At 48.6% G+C, this 15,915-nt stretch overlaps 1 protein-coding gene across 1 annotated transcript; it reads right to left on the reverse strand.

Annotated features, from left to right (window-relative positions):
- Positions 1-8,943: 8,943 nt before the first annotated feature.
- On the reverse strand, positions 8,944-12,051 carry Fam43a (family with sequence similarity 43 member A). Its single transcript, XM_028753777.1, has one exon. It carries the CDS (start codon positions 11,153-11,155, stop codon positions 9,881-9,883), a length of 1,275 nt encoding a protein of 424 aa, XP_028609610.1. The 5' UTR covers positions 11,156-12,051; the 3' UTR covers positions 8,944-9,880.
- Positions 12,052-15,915: the final 3,864 nt, after the last annotated feature.

The following is a 15,915-nucleotide window of genomic DNA, read 5'->3' on the forward strand; positions in this document are numbered from 1 at the left end:
TAGGGCCCATAGGTGGTGTCACTCCTGGGCTGTATAAGAAATCGGGCTGAGGTAGCCACGAAGAGCAACCCCGTAAACGGCCTCCGCTGCTTCCGTTTCTGCCTCCAGGTCCCGGCTTTGAGTTCCTGCCCAGCCTTTCCTTCAAGACAAACTGAATTGTAATGTGAAATAAACTCTTTCATCCTCAAACTGCTTTTGTTAATGGTCTTTATCACAGCAGAAGGAAACCAAACCAAGTTAGTTTCCTTCTTCTTATAAAGAGCATAGACTGATGTCTGAGCTTCCCTTGCAGTGACAGGGACAAGGACAACTGTGTTCTGGGTTCAGGCCAAGGAAATGTAGGTGGACGTGACGTGCATCCCTGCCACACTTGACCTATTCAAGCCTTGTGAAGGGCCTGGAGTACCATAGGACACTCTGTGACAGATGCAGAGGGCCAGGAAGACTCTGGTGTTTTAGAGTTAAGAGTCAGCATCTTTTTTTGTAAAGTGAAGGGTGACAAACACTCAGGCTTGTCAACTCTGTTAGCCTACTTTCTGTCACTATAACAAAAGAAGATCATCTAAGACAACCAGTGAAATGAAAGTGTCAATATTATTTTAATTTGACTCACAATTTGGAGAGGTCAATCCATGACAGACTGGACCCATCACTGTGGGCCTATCATGAGGAAACTTGTTGTGGCGAGAGCAAGGTAGAGAAAAACCTCTCACCTCATTAACAGGGAGGCAAAGAGAAGGGACAAGAAGGGGATGTCACAGTCCCCTTTGTGGTTCTGTCCCCAAGACCTTATTGTGTCCTATCTCCTAAACAGTCCTCCTAAGCTCTATACAGGGGCCTGTGGGAGATACTTATCCAAATCATAGCAGCAGTGTTTGTTGTCACTAGAGTTGGTACTTAGTATCCTAAAGCTTCACATCTGTGAATTCAACCTGCCATGGGAAAAACTAACATCATCACCATCATGATGCAATGACCAAAAAACAAATAAAAATAAGAATATACCAACTATTACAGAATTTGCTCTTTAAGTAGTTACCATAATACAGATATGTTTCAAAGTATACTAGAGGATCTACCTACGTCATACAGCAAGTAAACGTCATTTACACAAAAGATTGAAGCATCCTCAGGTTTTTGCCATCTATGAGGTAGTGGAAAGGCAGTCCTGAAACCAAACTCCCCCGAGATACCAAGGGGCAGACTATGTTAGCCACCACTGTCACGACACAAGAGCAAAAGTAGGCAATATGCAAATAAGCAGGTGTGACTGTGCTTTAACAAGATTACAAGGGAACCCTTCACGTGTAATATCACCCACTGATACAGAAATCTTCATGAAATCAAGCCAATACAAGTAAGAGGTTTGTTAATGTAACTAGTATTCTTTACCCTAATTCATTAGACACCCCATACTCCCTCTTTCTAGATGCCAAGTAGGGAAAAAGAAAAAAACAAGCAGCAGACCAGAGTGGAGGGAGAGAAATGAAACAGGTTTCTGAAGAAGACCTTAACAGGATAGCTCTAGAGGGTCAGAAATGAAACATGGTTAGCAGAGAACTTGCATAGCATCCCTGTGTGATCCCCTGTACTGCACTGACTGAGCGTGGAGGCCCATACCTGCAATTACAGCACTCAGAAGTGGAGACATGGGATTCACCAGTTCAGAGACATCCTCACCTACATAGTGAATTCAAGGCTAACCTGAATTACATGAAATTCTGTTTCAAAAACTTTTTTCAGTACTTTAGCTAGACATGTATATACCTCAGTGGTACTGTGCTCACCAAGCATGCACAAAGCCCTAGGTTCAGTCTGCAGCACAATATAAACCATGTGTATACTCCTGACACTTCCTTCAGAGCTGCAGCTAGGAGGAACAGAAGGTCAAGGTCATCTTCAACTACAGAGGAAGTTTAAGGCCAGCCAGGTATGTAACACTCTGTTTACAAAAACAAAAACAAAAACAAAAACACCCAACCCCTCAGGTAGCCAGGCTTGGCAGCAAGTGTCTTTATCCCCAGAGCCGTATCATCTCTGCCTCTGCCTGAGCACTCTCCTTGGTTTCACCCCTTTTGTGATGGAGTAATATCATATGCTTGGCACATTACAAGTGCATTTTCAGAGAAGGAAAAAGCAAAAAAAGAACAGAGGCCTGCACACATTAAGCTGAAAACTGCCTAGGTTGCAGATGGGCAGTCATATCATTTTGAGAATGGAAGGTGCTTTCCCTATAATTATTCGAGAACATCAGGTACACACCTGAGCAAGCCTAACAATCTGTGGCAAGTCTAACAATCCAACGCTTCCTTGGACATGGTGTTTGGCATGATAGATAAAGCCTTCCCATAGAGAACTGACGGTTTTGATTAGCTCAAGGACTCCTTAATAGCATGATGATACACACACAGAGAAAACATGGTGATACAGAGAGAGAAAATAGTGATACATACACAGAGTGAACATGGTGATACACACACACACACACACACATTCTAGGAGAGCCTGTGTGTACTCTTTTCCCTATATAATTTCTCCCAGAAAAACTTCAGCTCCTCCACACTTCTGAATGACTGCCTCAAGGAGTGTGTGTGTGTAGAGCATTAATCACACCAGCAGTATCGACCTGGAACAGTAATCAAATGCTGACATAATGCACCCTTTTACATGAAACAAATACAGATCCATCCAGAGAAGCCAGGACGGTGATACACTCCTCTGCCACAACTGATGGGAGAGACTGCTGTGGAGATGGCCCAGAACCCCTGTGGACACCTAACATTTTGATGGCAATGTTAACCTATAAACCCCTAGTTTCCTGCTCTTAACTCAGTTGTGTCCTTGGGTCTGTATGTTTGCCCTCCTTGGGCACTGGAACACATTCAGTGGACACGTATGGTATGTGAGAGTCCCACAGAGACTCTTGAGCCCACTGTTAGATCATCTGACTACTGTAGCAGTAACTATTCAGTCCCTACATGCTGCATTCACTCATCCACTGGTTAGACTCTGAGCCCGGAAGCAATCCAGAGAGTACTGCTGTCAGGCTTTAGTGTTTCCAGTCCACAGACAGAGCTGTCCCCAAAGGAAAGTCACCCAGGGCAGGAGAGCTGCTATGTGCAAAACCAGGGCCAGAGCTACAGGAAAAGCTCATTTCCGCTTCAGCTGTACCTTACAGCCTTGCCCTCGGGAACACTCCCTTCACCCACTGCAGACTCCCAATCCTATCTCTGAAGACTAACCTTGGACATTTGCTGGGATCTGGTTCAGAGGAATGGAATGGAAGGGATGATTTGGGCCACGTGACCAAGACCTTGTAATCTCATTGGTGGGAACGCGTCTAAAGGGGCCATCTGGTCAAGGACTCTGCCAGTTCCTTCACTGACCAATTGCCTCAGGTATGAGAAAGCAAGGCTGGGCCCCACACGACATGGTAATCTCTTCCAGACAATTAGTCCAGGCACAGGCAGAGGCTCTTCCAAAGAGAAGTGCTCCTTGACTGGAATCAGAGGGTTCCAGTGACCAGTCATCACTGGAATTCAGGACCCCAGAGAAAAAGTGTCTTACAAAGGTTGGGCTTCCCTTCTGGGGAAGCCTTGGGAGAGGACATCAGCAGCCATGGCTGACTGTGGGTAGTTTTCTAGGTCTGTAGGTGGTATCTGGGAATTATTTGCAAGCCCCGATCTTAGAACACAGAACCGAGAGTTTGCTGATGCAGGACCTGGTGGCCCTACCCACCCGCCGTCCTTGAACTCATGTGACCTTGGAAATCTTTCACTTTCTCTTTCTCCGGGTAGGAATTCAGCTGCAAGACTGGTGCCTTGTGAACTTTGGTATCTGGTGTTAGGGAAACATTTGTAATGTTATGAGTACTGTCTGCACCAAAACATTTCTTACTACCCACCATATTTCCGTCCTGGTTCCTGAAATCCCCTTATTATTAGAAAAGAATCCAGGACATATATTAAGCTTAGGGAGGCCAAATGGGGTGCTTTAAGCAGTTGTTGGGGGTGGGGCGAGGGCTTATCTCTGAATATAAGCAGCTGACACCTGTCCCCAAGACTGTGGGACACTCTCTGTTCCCTTCTCCAGGACTCTAGAAGAAAGAGACTGGGGGCAAGATTGCCCCCGGAGTCCTAATCTGGGCTCTTCTACACATGAGCTTTCAGTGACATGTGTTTAAAAATCCTTTTGTCCTCAGTTTCCTCATTTATAAAATAAAGGGATTAGAGCCTGAGGTTCTGTGTGGCTCTCAGTCAGAATTAGGAAGGAGAGAGGACCCTGGAAGTGAACCTATGCCCTTGTCAGTCATGATTGGCTCATCCTGGAATTCCAACCAGATGAGAATACATTGGAAAGAGATGGAAACAGATATGGATCCTGGAGAGGAGAGGTCTGCTACTAGGGAGAAGCTTCTCCGAGACAGTCAATTCCTGAGTCTTGCCTCAGGTGGGTCTTGGGCTCTGTTGTGACAAAGCATCTTGCTATCAGATGCCCTTGTGGTCCTTGATGGCATGCGTAGGCTTTGCTAATCTCCTCAGACAGAAATTCAGCTGCTTACAAACTAACGTATACACCACACTCTAAATAGGCAGCATCTAAGACCCGCAGTCAGGAAACGAAAATTCTTGTCTAACTTACTAAGTGACCTTAGGCAAGAATTTGGAAGCTAAAATGAGTAGAAGCAAGTTACCAATTATCTTCAAAACCAACTTCAAACGAACCATCTTCCTCTAAGCTAGAATCACCTCTCTCTAGAAGGCTGGCAATGTTCTAGAAAAAAGTTCAGATAGAAGTGAGAAGTTGAAGCAGCTTCTCACCTCACCCAACACAGGTCCTCAAAACTGGATTCCTCTGCCTGGGTAGTGACCTGGAGATTTATCAGACTCTACCTCTAGCCTGGAATAGACTTACCTCTTCTCTCCCTGGGAGTATTTTCTTAGTGCCTATTAAATGCAAACCTCGGTGCTCCGTAGAGTGAATCAGAGATGCCTAAAACACATTCTTGGCCTTGAAGAATTCTGCCCAGCCGGAAGGATACAGATGATTAATAACCATGATGCAATGGGAAGAACTCCTCGCTCTCAACTTACACCTGCTTTTTGAGGGTGGAGTCTGGCTAGACCAGATCTCATGGGTGGAAGAGCAGATCAAGCTGCTCTCAGAGCTGCCAGCCACCCACCAGCCTCCCACCAGCAATTATTCTTCTCAGGACACACACCTGACCTCTCTCACCTCTAGCATTGTGCATCCCGTTTGTATTCGTTCACAAATGGTGTGTGTGGGGGGGCGATGCTAACCAGCAACATCACAACATCTGTAACCGAGTGTCTACCATAGATGAATCGTTAGGAGTACAAAAAAGGCTGGGGAAAGCAGCTTTGATTTAGGACTTGGACCCTGTAGCCTTCCTGTGTGGCTTTGGCCAGAACAAACACTTTATACTCCAGTTTCTCTTAAAGGTGGTGGCAGGTCAGAGAGTGCCTTGAAATCTCAGGGTGGTGATGACTGATAGCATCCTGCCTGGTTCGCTTTCCCTTTAACATTTTCCTTTAACACTTTCCCTTTAACATCTCGGGGTTTTATTTTGCTTCTGGAGTAACTGGCTTTCTGAACACGTTTGTGGAAAGTTGAGAAATGAAGCCAAAGACTGGATGACGATTGCAAGCAATAAGAGAAGCTGGGTGTGCAATGGGAATGGTGTATTAACCGAAGGAAGTAGGGTTGGAGACAGAGATGAAGAAAAGGACAGAAATGGCCACTGTTCACAGGAGCTAGAAATAAAGACTTTCATTGGTGCTGCTGAACACCCCAAGACAGATGAAGGAATAGCTGCCCTCGCTAGCTTTTCAAACCACCAAAACAATGATTACTCATGGCTGCTCGGGTTGGCTCAGCTCAGAGCTTGCACAAGGATATGGTGGCAGAGAACTCTGGGCTATGAACAGAGGGGATCCATCAGGAAGAGGAAAGGCTCTAACTCACAATAAAACTAGATCCAGATGTGGCCATATGCACAGCATCCAGTAGCAGTGAGCACTGCCTGGCCCCTGCCTGCCTTGGGGCCAGGAGTAGTTTCCCAGGCATTTGATGTGGTGCCAGCCTTCTGCCTGAAGTCCATGCTCACTGTCTAGTCCTGCCATGCATCCCCTGCCAGCAGGTGCTGAGACCACTGATGCATGCCACACAGAAGGAAGAAGGCTGCTGATTAAATTACCAAATCCTCTTAGAAAACAGGGCCAACTCACTCCAAATAGAATTTTTAGGTCGTGATCTTTGGCGACTCCTGGGGGATTTTGAATGCTCCAGTGTGGTGCCAAGGATGGATTCTTCCCAACGGTTCCATCTTCTTCACCAGTGGAACCAGCAAATACAGCTGTGTACCCTGGGAAGGAAATCCTTTCTAATTTGTTTAAGAGCCACTGTGCTTCTGGAGTGGGGGAGGTGGGTGTGTAATGAGAGATGTTTCTTTAAAGAGGCACTGTGTGTGTGGGAGAGGGGTTCTTTGAAACTAACATAGTCCAGAGACTCTGTCATGCTAAGGTTTAGTAGACCTTCCTACTCCTCGCTCATTCACCCTCAACACACACAACACATTACAGACAGGAACATGGGATGTCTGTGCTGAGAGAAGTTGACAAATGCCTGCCCCAGGGCCTCAGCTGCTACTTCTTCAACAAGCCCTCCTGCCTCCGGAAGTCACTCGAGTTCTAAGCCATCAGTGCTGAGCTGTTGGATTTGCAGTGTGACTTAGGCTGCAAAAGAGGGGACAGTGAGTGTCTCATTCATTGCACTTAAAACACCAGCAGGTTACATATATGAAGGAGAAACAGCTACCTCACCTTGCAAGAGGTCAGTGTGACGATCACACCAGATGTCAGGCCTTTCTAGGGTGTATTTTTCACCCCATAGCCTGAGCTGGCTGTGGTCACACCAGGCTGCCTAGCACCACTAGGTACCAGAAACAAAGTTTTTGTTGTCTTTTCATTTGAGACATTTCTCCTTTCTCTAGTGATGTCATCCCTGGAAGACAGAGATGAAACAAGCGGCTGCATCATGTTTCTCCTCGCATCTCTTCTAGAATTACATCAGCCAAGAACCCTAAGGTGCAGTGACAAACAGCCAAGAAGCCAAGGGGAGCACGAGTGAGGCATGGGTGGGGAGGGAGGAAGGGTGCTGGCTCTTTTTCCATCAGCATTTCTTGTTCCCACTCCCCACTACTTATAAATCAAGTAAGAAGTCAGAAAAACATCAAACTTTAAAAAGAGAATTGTCTTGGCTTAAATGCTGTTGCCATATCTACACCCTTAGCTTATGAAAGCCGACCTTGGCGAGTTGTCTGGCTGACAATGACGGTCCTGCTCCTGAGTAGGAGCCATATCGGCTCCTCTGCCTTACACCTTTGTAGGTTTTGTTGGACGGTGGAAGTTGGCAGTGTGGAAATAACTGGAGATGTGAACTGTCAGACAGAACAGTGGCTCACACAGAGGCTCACACAGCTACCTGCGGGAGGTGTTGCCACAGAAGGCCACAGCAGGGTATGCCACTGCTCTTCATCTTCCTCGTCTATAACTGAACATGTAAAAATGTCATTTGATGATATACATCTGATGCATTCTGGGAGACAGATGAAGACTCTACCAAACCAAAGCAGAAGATTAAAAGGTGTGTCCTGTGTCCTCAAGAAGACATTGAGTATTTTAAAAAATATTTCCCACCCCCACCTCTTTTCTTTTCTTTTCTTTTAAAGGGATAGGTTTATTGCTGAACCACTCTCATTAATTAGGAAGAAAATTTCACCCTCCCTTCCTCTCTGATTCCAGTGTACTCCAGTATCCTCAGGATCCTTGAGCCTAGCTGTTCAGAGCATATTTTGGAAGAAAACAAAGCAAAGTGGCCTCAGGACTCCTCGAAAGGCCAGGAGTGAGATCTATTTCTGCAACACAGGAAGAGAGGTCCAAAAGGGCAATGGGGAAAAATGATTGGCAGAAGGGAGTTTGGGCAGCAGCACTTTACCACTTCCAGCTGATTGGGAGTAGCCCAACCAGAGACATCTGGATGGAGTTCACAACAGCAACAAGCAGAGAAAGCATGAACACCCTACAGCACACGCACCCACACCAAGCCAACAGCTCCGCTGTCTTGCTCTCAGAATGGCTCCCACTGGGCCAGGCTGGGCTGTAAGGGAAGGAAACGGGCTGTTCAAGCTGTCTCCCCCAGCCCCACCTGCGCCATGACTCACTCCTGGGTGTCTGGAGCCTACAGCTTTCTCTTTGCTTTTCTTCCTAGAGAAAAACAAAGCAGGCCCCACTCCAGAGAGTCCTCTTTAGGGTGCTAGCCGGTCTCCAAAGCACAGTGGCAATTTGCAGAGGAAAAGGATTATATATTATGTTTGTACTTGTACTAGGCCGACCCACAGGAGGTGGTAAAAAACACATGGCAAGTCATTCAGTAAGCAGCCTTACACGTGTAAACAGTGTGGTAGTTGAATTTACACCGACCTCTCCAAAATTAACTTGAAGGAAAAAAAAAATCCATATGCCAGGCATAACGCCGCACATCTTTGATCCCAACATTTGGGAAACAGAGGCAAATAAATCTCTGAATTTGAAGCCAGCCTGGTCTATATTATGGAGTTCCTAGCCACTTAGAGGCACACAGTGAGTCTCTTGTCCCAAAAGCAACAAGCAAACAAAACTGCACACACACACACACACACACACACACACACGGATTATGAAATATACAGAAGAAATCTGGACACAGATATAACACCCAGAATTGTCTGATCTATAAACACTTTAGGAGATGGACAGCATGGTTTCACCTTCTCCAGCCCTCTCCAAGCAGAAGCCAAGCGACTACACTAAAGCTGGAGGCACAACCCCGCCCCCACGGCCTCACCGCCAATCATCTTGGGTAGCATTTCCAAAGGCTCGCCTGTTCTGACAGCTTTTCCTCTTTATTCTCACCCCGCTGACATGCAAACAGAACCGAAACAATGCTGCTCAAAAAATAACAAAATGTTTTATACACATTTCCATATATACAACCAAACAACACTTTACAGGTATCTTTTGCACAGCAAAAGAGATATAAACATTCAGCTCCATGAACACAGTTATGTACAAAAAAAAAAGTCAAAAATACTTCACAACAGTGCAAAAATATTTTACATAGCATCATGGAGTAGGAGCTTTGAGGGGGGGAGGAAGGTGTGTATTTCTAAAGCAAAATTCCTTTTTTTGTTTCTTAGATATTAGATTTCTTTAACTGTAAACAAAACACAACTTTTATACCCTGCCCCCCCCCCCATAGAAGAGTTATTTGAGAAATTTGGCATACTTTCAAGAGTTTGAGTCTGAGGTAAACAGCCCAAGCTCTCATATCCAAAAGAACTGGGGGCAGGTAAGCGGCATTAAAGCCTCCAACATTATGAAAGTGACTTTGTTAATGAGATACTGATGACAGAGAGAGGCCTTCCAGTCAGGGGGCTGGAGAGGAAGTTAACCCCTCCTTCCCAAGTCCCAGCTGCCTCACAAACAGGAAACCGGCTGCTGGGCACCTCCAGCCCGCCCTTGGCCTTTTCCAACTTCAGCCAGCTTTCCCTCACTCACACCCTCACCAACCCCAGAGAGCCTATCTCTTTGCTTCTTCCCCGCCTCCACCTCCCTGCTCACAACCTGGGCCACCTCAGAGCCAAAAGCGCTGGGGCAACTAGAGGGAGAGAATGGCTTCCCCAGAAAACTCCAAACTCAGGTCTGGGTCTCCAGTGCATCGTTCTCTCTTTCCTGGAGGTTAGGAGGAATAGAACTACGGTCGGAGAGCCCCTGTGTGTATGTGGGGGCTGGGGTGGGGCACGGAGACGTCTTCTGGTAGCTTAGCCCGAGTAGGGCTCATCTAGGCTGGTGCTGTCAGCAGGGCCGGATGGGTTACCAGGGATGGCAGAGGTGGCGTCCAGGCCTCCACCCTCGATGGAGCTCTCACTGCCTGTGCTCTCGCCCGACAGCAGGCGTGTCACCCTTAAATCGGACTCCAGGGTGCTCACGTCATTGCCAAAGCTTAGGTCGCCCAGGTCACTAATAAGCTGTGACAGTTGGGCCTTCATGTCTGAGGCACAACTTGACAGGGGAAGTGACGTCCCCGAGCTGGGGCCCAGCGAGACCCCGTCGTCCCCCAACGCCTCCTCGTGGCCATTTTCCAGCGGGTCCATTATGTCCTCACATTCTAACTGCATGGCCACCAGCAGCGACCTCTGGGCCTCAGTCTCTTCCTCTGCTGGATCCCCATCCCCCACGCGGTCCTCTTCTTCCACCTCCTCCAGGCAGCCCTCGAGATGCTCCTCTTCTTCCTCCTGCAACTCCTCCTCCTGCTGTTCCCCAAGCAGGTCCTCGGTGATGGAGCCCAGCTTGGGAGCGCTGCGGCTGCGCTCCACTGGCGGCTTGTAGCAGCAAGGTCCGTGCAAGAGCAGCTTGCGCAGCGGCACTAGTGGGATGGTGTGTGCGCCCACCAACTCCTGCTGCTGGTGACGCGCATCATCCCGCCGCTTGAGGCGTTTAAACTCTGCCAGAGCGTTGGCTGACGTCTGGTAGAGCAGCAGGGCCATGGCCTGAGCCTTCTCTGGCTTGGACACCAGCACCGCGTGGCAGCGTAGCATTACCGCCTTGTGCTTCAGCTCATGCCGGTACACCCAGGCGAAGACTTTGGGCAGCCGCGCGTCTGCCACACAGTAGGTGACGCGGTGCAGCAGGTAGAGGTGCCCGGGACGTCGCAGCGCTCGCTCCTCGGCATGCACCATGCGGATGCCTTGCGCACTCACGGTCAGCTTCATCTTAGTCCCTTGACGGCCAGCCTCACTCTTGCTCCAGATCTTGCCCACCGCTAGGTCAGTGCAACCGTCCCCACGCGCCTGGATGGTGGTGGCGTTCCCCAGGTAGAGCACAGTGTAAGTGGGGTCCTCACTGGTGATGTGCAGCTTCTTGCGCTTGGAGCGAAACATGCTGCCCACCCGGCTGAGCGCGCCTTCCGGGCAGGCTTTCGCCAAGGAGCTGAGCGCGGAGTAGTGCAGGCTCACAGCGTAGCCCTTAGGCTTGGACGCCTGCCGCGGCGGCGCCTCGGCCAGCAGCTCAAACTTGTGCTTCTTCCACGGCAGCATCTCCGGAGGACGCCCGGGAGTGGCTGGGCGGCGGTGGCCGAGCGCGGGGTGCGAGCCCCGCAGGGCCACCAACCCAGGCTACGCTTGGCCCGGGCAAGCTCGAAAAATAAAACTCGAGCTGGAAGAACCTCCGGGACAGAGAGATGGAAGCAGAAGAGGCCAGATAGTGCTTGGGAATCCCGCAGGGGCTAGGGTAGAATCTTAGAAAGAAAGAAAAAATTCAGTTCGAGTGTGCAAAAGAGAGGCGTATACACACACACACACACGGGGGTGGGATTACAGAAGCCTAGATGAGGAGGAGGACTAGGTCAAAAGTCTCAGACAAGCAACAAAATAAGAGAGCGGAGCGGAAAATATTTTAGAAAAAGGCCAAATGAGTGCGTGCAAATAAATAGAGGGGGCGGCTCGGCCAAAGCAACCGGGATGGTGAGAGAATAAGCTGGAACTCTTCTTCAGCGAACGTGACACAAACACACAAGTCTTGGGCCAGGGCCAGGAGCCGCGGAAACTACAGCAGTGCGCCCAGGGGCCGATGCTCCCCACCCCCAGTGGGTGCGGGAGAAGGCGAGCCCCTCGGCTGGGCTGGTCCGGGAATGAGCAGCTTGCCCCAAGTGCAGTCCGAGAGGTCTGGCTGGCCGCGGCGGGCCAAACACAGCGGTCCCGCAGCTCACTGCATCCTCGCTCCGAGGGGACGCCGGAGACTCGCGCTCGGCCGGCTCGGCCAGGGTAGCGCGGGGTTCCGAGGGCAGGACGCGCACATCGTCCGCTCCGGGGACTGCTGCTACCTCATTGCTTCTCTCTGGGGGTGTCCGGCTCCGCTTCGGGGTTCTCGGCGATCTGCAGTGCGCCCTCTGTGGTCGTGTGCACGGTAACCGATTCGCTAGCCTCACATCATTGCCGTCCGGGAGGAAGCTCTCGGGTTAATATAGGCCGGCACGAACCATTCACCGCGCGGACAGGGGAGGAGCACAGGAGAGGATCCCTTTAGGGCTGCGACGCAGGACGCAGTTCTGGTCTCTTAAAGGGACCAAGTTGCAGGCACTGGTCGAGGGAAGGGAAGGCTAGTCCACTTAGGCAACCACGTCCCAAATTTACCAGCATCTCTTTTAGCTATAGAAACCAAAAAGACCTGGAGTTACCCGATAGCAAGAGGAACTTGACACTCCACCCTAGGCTAAATTGCAATTCGCTGAATAAGTGTATGTCTAGATCGAAACTTCTGGAGGAGGTGGTGGAAGTTGAGATTTTAGACTCTGGGGGAAATTGTGTAGTATTCTGTTGTTGTTGTTGTTTTCCTTCTGTGACAACTTCAAGAGAATTTGCAGGTTCTGTTTACTATTATTCTTTAATAATCATGTATTAAAGATAATACAAAAGAAAAAAGAAAAGAAAATATAAGAGAGTCAAAGACCTGTTACTCTCTTGGTGCCATTTATCCACCGGTGAACAGCAGGTAACGGAGAGCTCGTAGTTAAGATAACTAACTGTCGTGAACAATGTCAAGCACAGTAGTGAATGATCTCTAAGCTACGTGCTTCCAGTTTCAACCACCCCCGACCCAATAACACGCTCTCCTGCCACATACTCTCAGAATGAGGCACTTTTTTGGAGACATGTGAAGTTTCTAAGTAAAGCTGTGCTGCTGTTTGTAGACCTACCACTGATGCAGTTTGGGTGAGAATTCTTAGTAAAAACTTAAATGACATTTTTCATGTCTTTTTTTTCACGAGCTAACTGAAAAATATGGGGTTTGTTTGTTCCCTGTTATTTTTCTACTTTTCCCTTCCTTGAGACAGGATCTTGCGATCTAGATCAGGCTACGTTCAAATTCGGATCCTCTTGTCTCTGTCTCCACAATTGCAGGCGGGCATTGCCCTGTCTGGCTCTAGACAAGATACTCTTAGTCACTCACCAGCTTGCTCCCCTGCTAGGAAGTTACTTCTGGGCCCTTGAAACAACCTTCTTGACACCAAAGGGTCAATCAGTAAAAGCAAAATGAGTTCTATTTGATAAATGAGACATCCCAGTGAACAGAAATATTTTTTTGCTGGGTTAACTGCAGCCAGAAAAACCCAAGTCCTATGAGAATCTGGGAGAAGGGAGAAGAGAGTTCACTGTGACTAAGAAAATTAAGAACGAATTCAGGGAGCAGGTGATGTTTGAAAGGTGATTTCCCCAAGCAGGAGGGGGATTGGAGGGCTTTCTGAGAGTAGAGGATGATCAAATTCCAGGATTAAAGTACAGACACATGTATAAGATGCTACAGAGTCAGTGATAACAATAAAGAAACGTTTCCCCATCAACGAAATGTCCTATAATAGATTTAAACACCCCTTCCCTCTGGAGGAAGGAATGGCCTTTTTCTTGCTGGCTGGTCCTATGAAGCATCTTAACTAGGGTCCTAGTGCCCTACTGGCCAGCTGTGTGGGTGGGTTAATGGGGGGGGGGGGAGAGGGGATACCAGACATCATGATGGAACAGACCAGAATTATAACAATCTATTATGCCAACATGGATGTTTCTGTTCTGCCGAAGGGACCGAAATACTGTGCAATGCCAATCATGACAACTTGCAATCTAAAGAACAAAATATTCTGGGGGAAGCATACCAACCTAGCCTCAGCTGAGTGATCTTTTTCCTACTCTATAATCCCAAACTCTAAAGTAGACCCTATATCGAAGATGTGACCATTTCCAAGTGACCAGGATGTCTGAGGGCCAGAAAGGCGCCGAGGAGCAAGAAGAGGACCAAAGATAGTCTCACCTCCACGGGAGGCATGACGATGGGCTACACCCAGGGACAGAGAAACCAGAGAGAAACAGAAATAAGGAAGCATTGACCACAGCTCTTTGGTGGCAGCCAGAGTACCAGTGTCAGATGTACAGGCTGTGTCACGCCTAACTACCTGTTTAATAAGCTTGTTTCGATCTTGGAAGAACAGAAAGGTTCTAGGTGAATGGGAACACCCCGTATATGAGTCACGTCCTGGGCTTGTGCTTTAAGACCCAGGAAGGAAACCTTGCTATCTCCTCCAGGCCTAGACTTTGGGTAATCTTTGGGGGGTCTATCTACCTTGCCTTCTGGAGAACCTGGCCACTCTTGCTGAACTCTGAGGTTGCAGTTCTTCAGTGGAAGGGAGAAGGAGGTGACAGGCAGTTCAGAAAGAGAACAGTCTCATCAGAGTCCATTGAGAAACTGGTTAGACACTAAGGCTGTACTTTTAGTGACACTGCTCCATCTACTGGTGGCAGAGGAAAGTGCCACTTGGTGAGTTTGTTTCTCACAAAACTGGACAAGCCAGTGATTGAATCGATACACCAAGTCTCACCTGAAAAGAAACACTGCCGGCAGGAGTGCCAGTCTCTCAACTTGGCATCTGAGAACCAGCCTCCCAGATGGCTTTTGGACTGGCTTTCCGCCACTGTATGTTTTGCATAATGCTCCTCCTCCCCTGCTGTCCCACTAACTGGACATGGACTTCAAGGTGACAATGGTGACTCTGGAATCTTCGAGTCCATTGAAAAATATTTGTTGAGAGTCTGTTGTGGTGATAACGTTGCTGGAAACTGAACAGTACAGCTGGGGGTGTTTGCTTTCCTGGGAGTGATAGCCTATGGATAGGCAGATGACCAACTCCCAAGGAATAAAATGCCCGATAGTGCTAAGTGAACAGGAGGCAGTACTAGTTTCTCAGAGATAGCCATGAACACTGAACATCTGAGGGACCCAGGCATTCAGAGATGCTTGCACTGGCCAGTAAGGTTGGCATGTGGGGCTCTTGAGCACCCAAGAGGTGGTCAGCTCAAGTTGAAGGATGCCACAAGTATGCTTTTGATGACTTAACAAGACAAAAAAAAGTGTAATAATTTTATGTGAATTTCATGCTGAATAACAATATTTAGGCCACAGTGAGATAGATCGAAGGCATTGCATTAGACTTCCTTCCTCCCGTTCCCTTCCTTCTTTAAGATGGCTGTAGGATCACATGCTCAGGCGCTGTTGTCCTAATCAAAAGCCACAGCTAATGTAAGGCCTTTCGGTTTTATAATAAGCTGAACTGGCTCAAGGACGTTCAAGCTTTTTTATCCCCCTCCGTGATCTTATCATCTTACTATTCCAGCCCCTCTGTCCTTGACTCCTGTAAGGTCTGTTTTCAACCTCCTCAGCCTTACCACCACCTACACTGGCATTACTGAGAGGCCACTGAGTCACCGCAGGTATCGCCCTTAGAGGGGGTTCCCACAGTTTGCGTGGGACTCCAGCTAATTTCCACCAAAGAATATTACTACGAAAGAGCAAGCAAGGCTGGCCCGCAGGTCCGTTTCCAGCTCTCTGTCTCACCACACGGTTCTCTGTCATGTGCAGGCTCTCATACATGTGATCTGCCATGACACAGCCAACATGTAAGCGTTCTGATGTTGGGCCCCACCTAGCTGCCCAGCCGCCTTGGCCTTTCCTGGCAACAGAATCGATGCTAAATAATGAAGGATGGCCTAGCCTTTCCCGTGGGCTGCTAAGACGGCTTCTTCTGTTCCTTCCATTGCTTGTATGGTGCCATCTAACTGAAATGGTTTCTGTCACTTCTCCTGGCTGGTCCCTAGTTTGTCTGCCTTCCACCTCCACCACCACCATTACCTTTCCTCCTCCTCCACCACCATTATTCCCTCCTCCTCCCCCCCCCTCCTCCTCCTCCTCCTCCAGGGAGGCGGGGGGGGGCGGGGGGGCGTGAGTGGTTCTTTTTTAAAAGGCGGGTGTAAGT

This window comes from Grammomys surdaster, unplaced genomic scaffold, assembly GCF_004785775.1.
Source record: "Grammomys surdaster isolate TR1022 unplaced genomic scaffold, NIH_TR_1.0 125956, whole genome shotgun sequence".
NCBI classification, from domain to species: Eukaryota; Metazoa; Chordata; class Mammalia; order Rodentia; family Muridae; genus Grammomys; species Grammomys surdaster.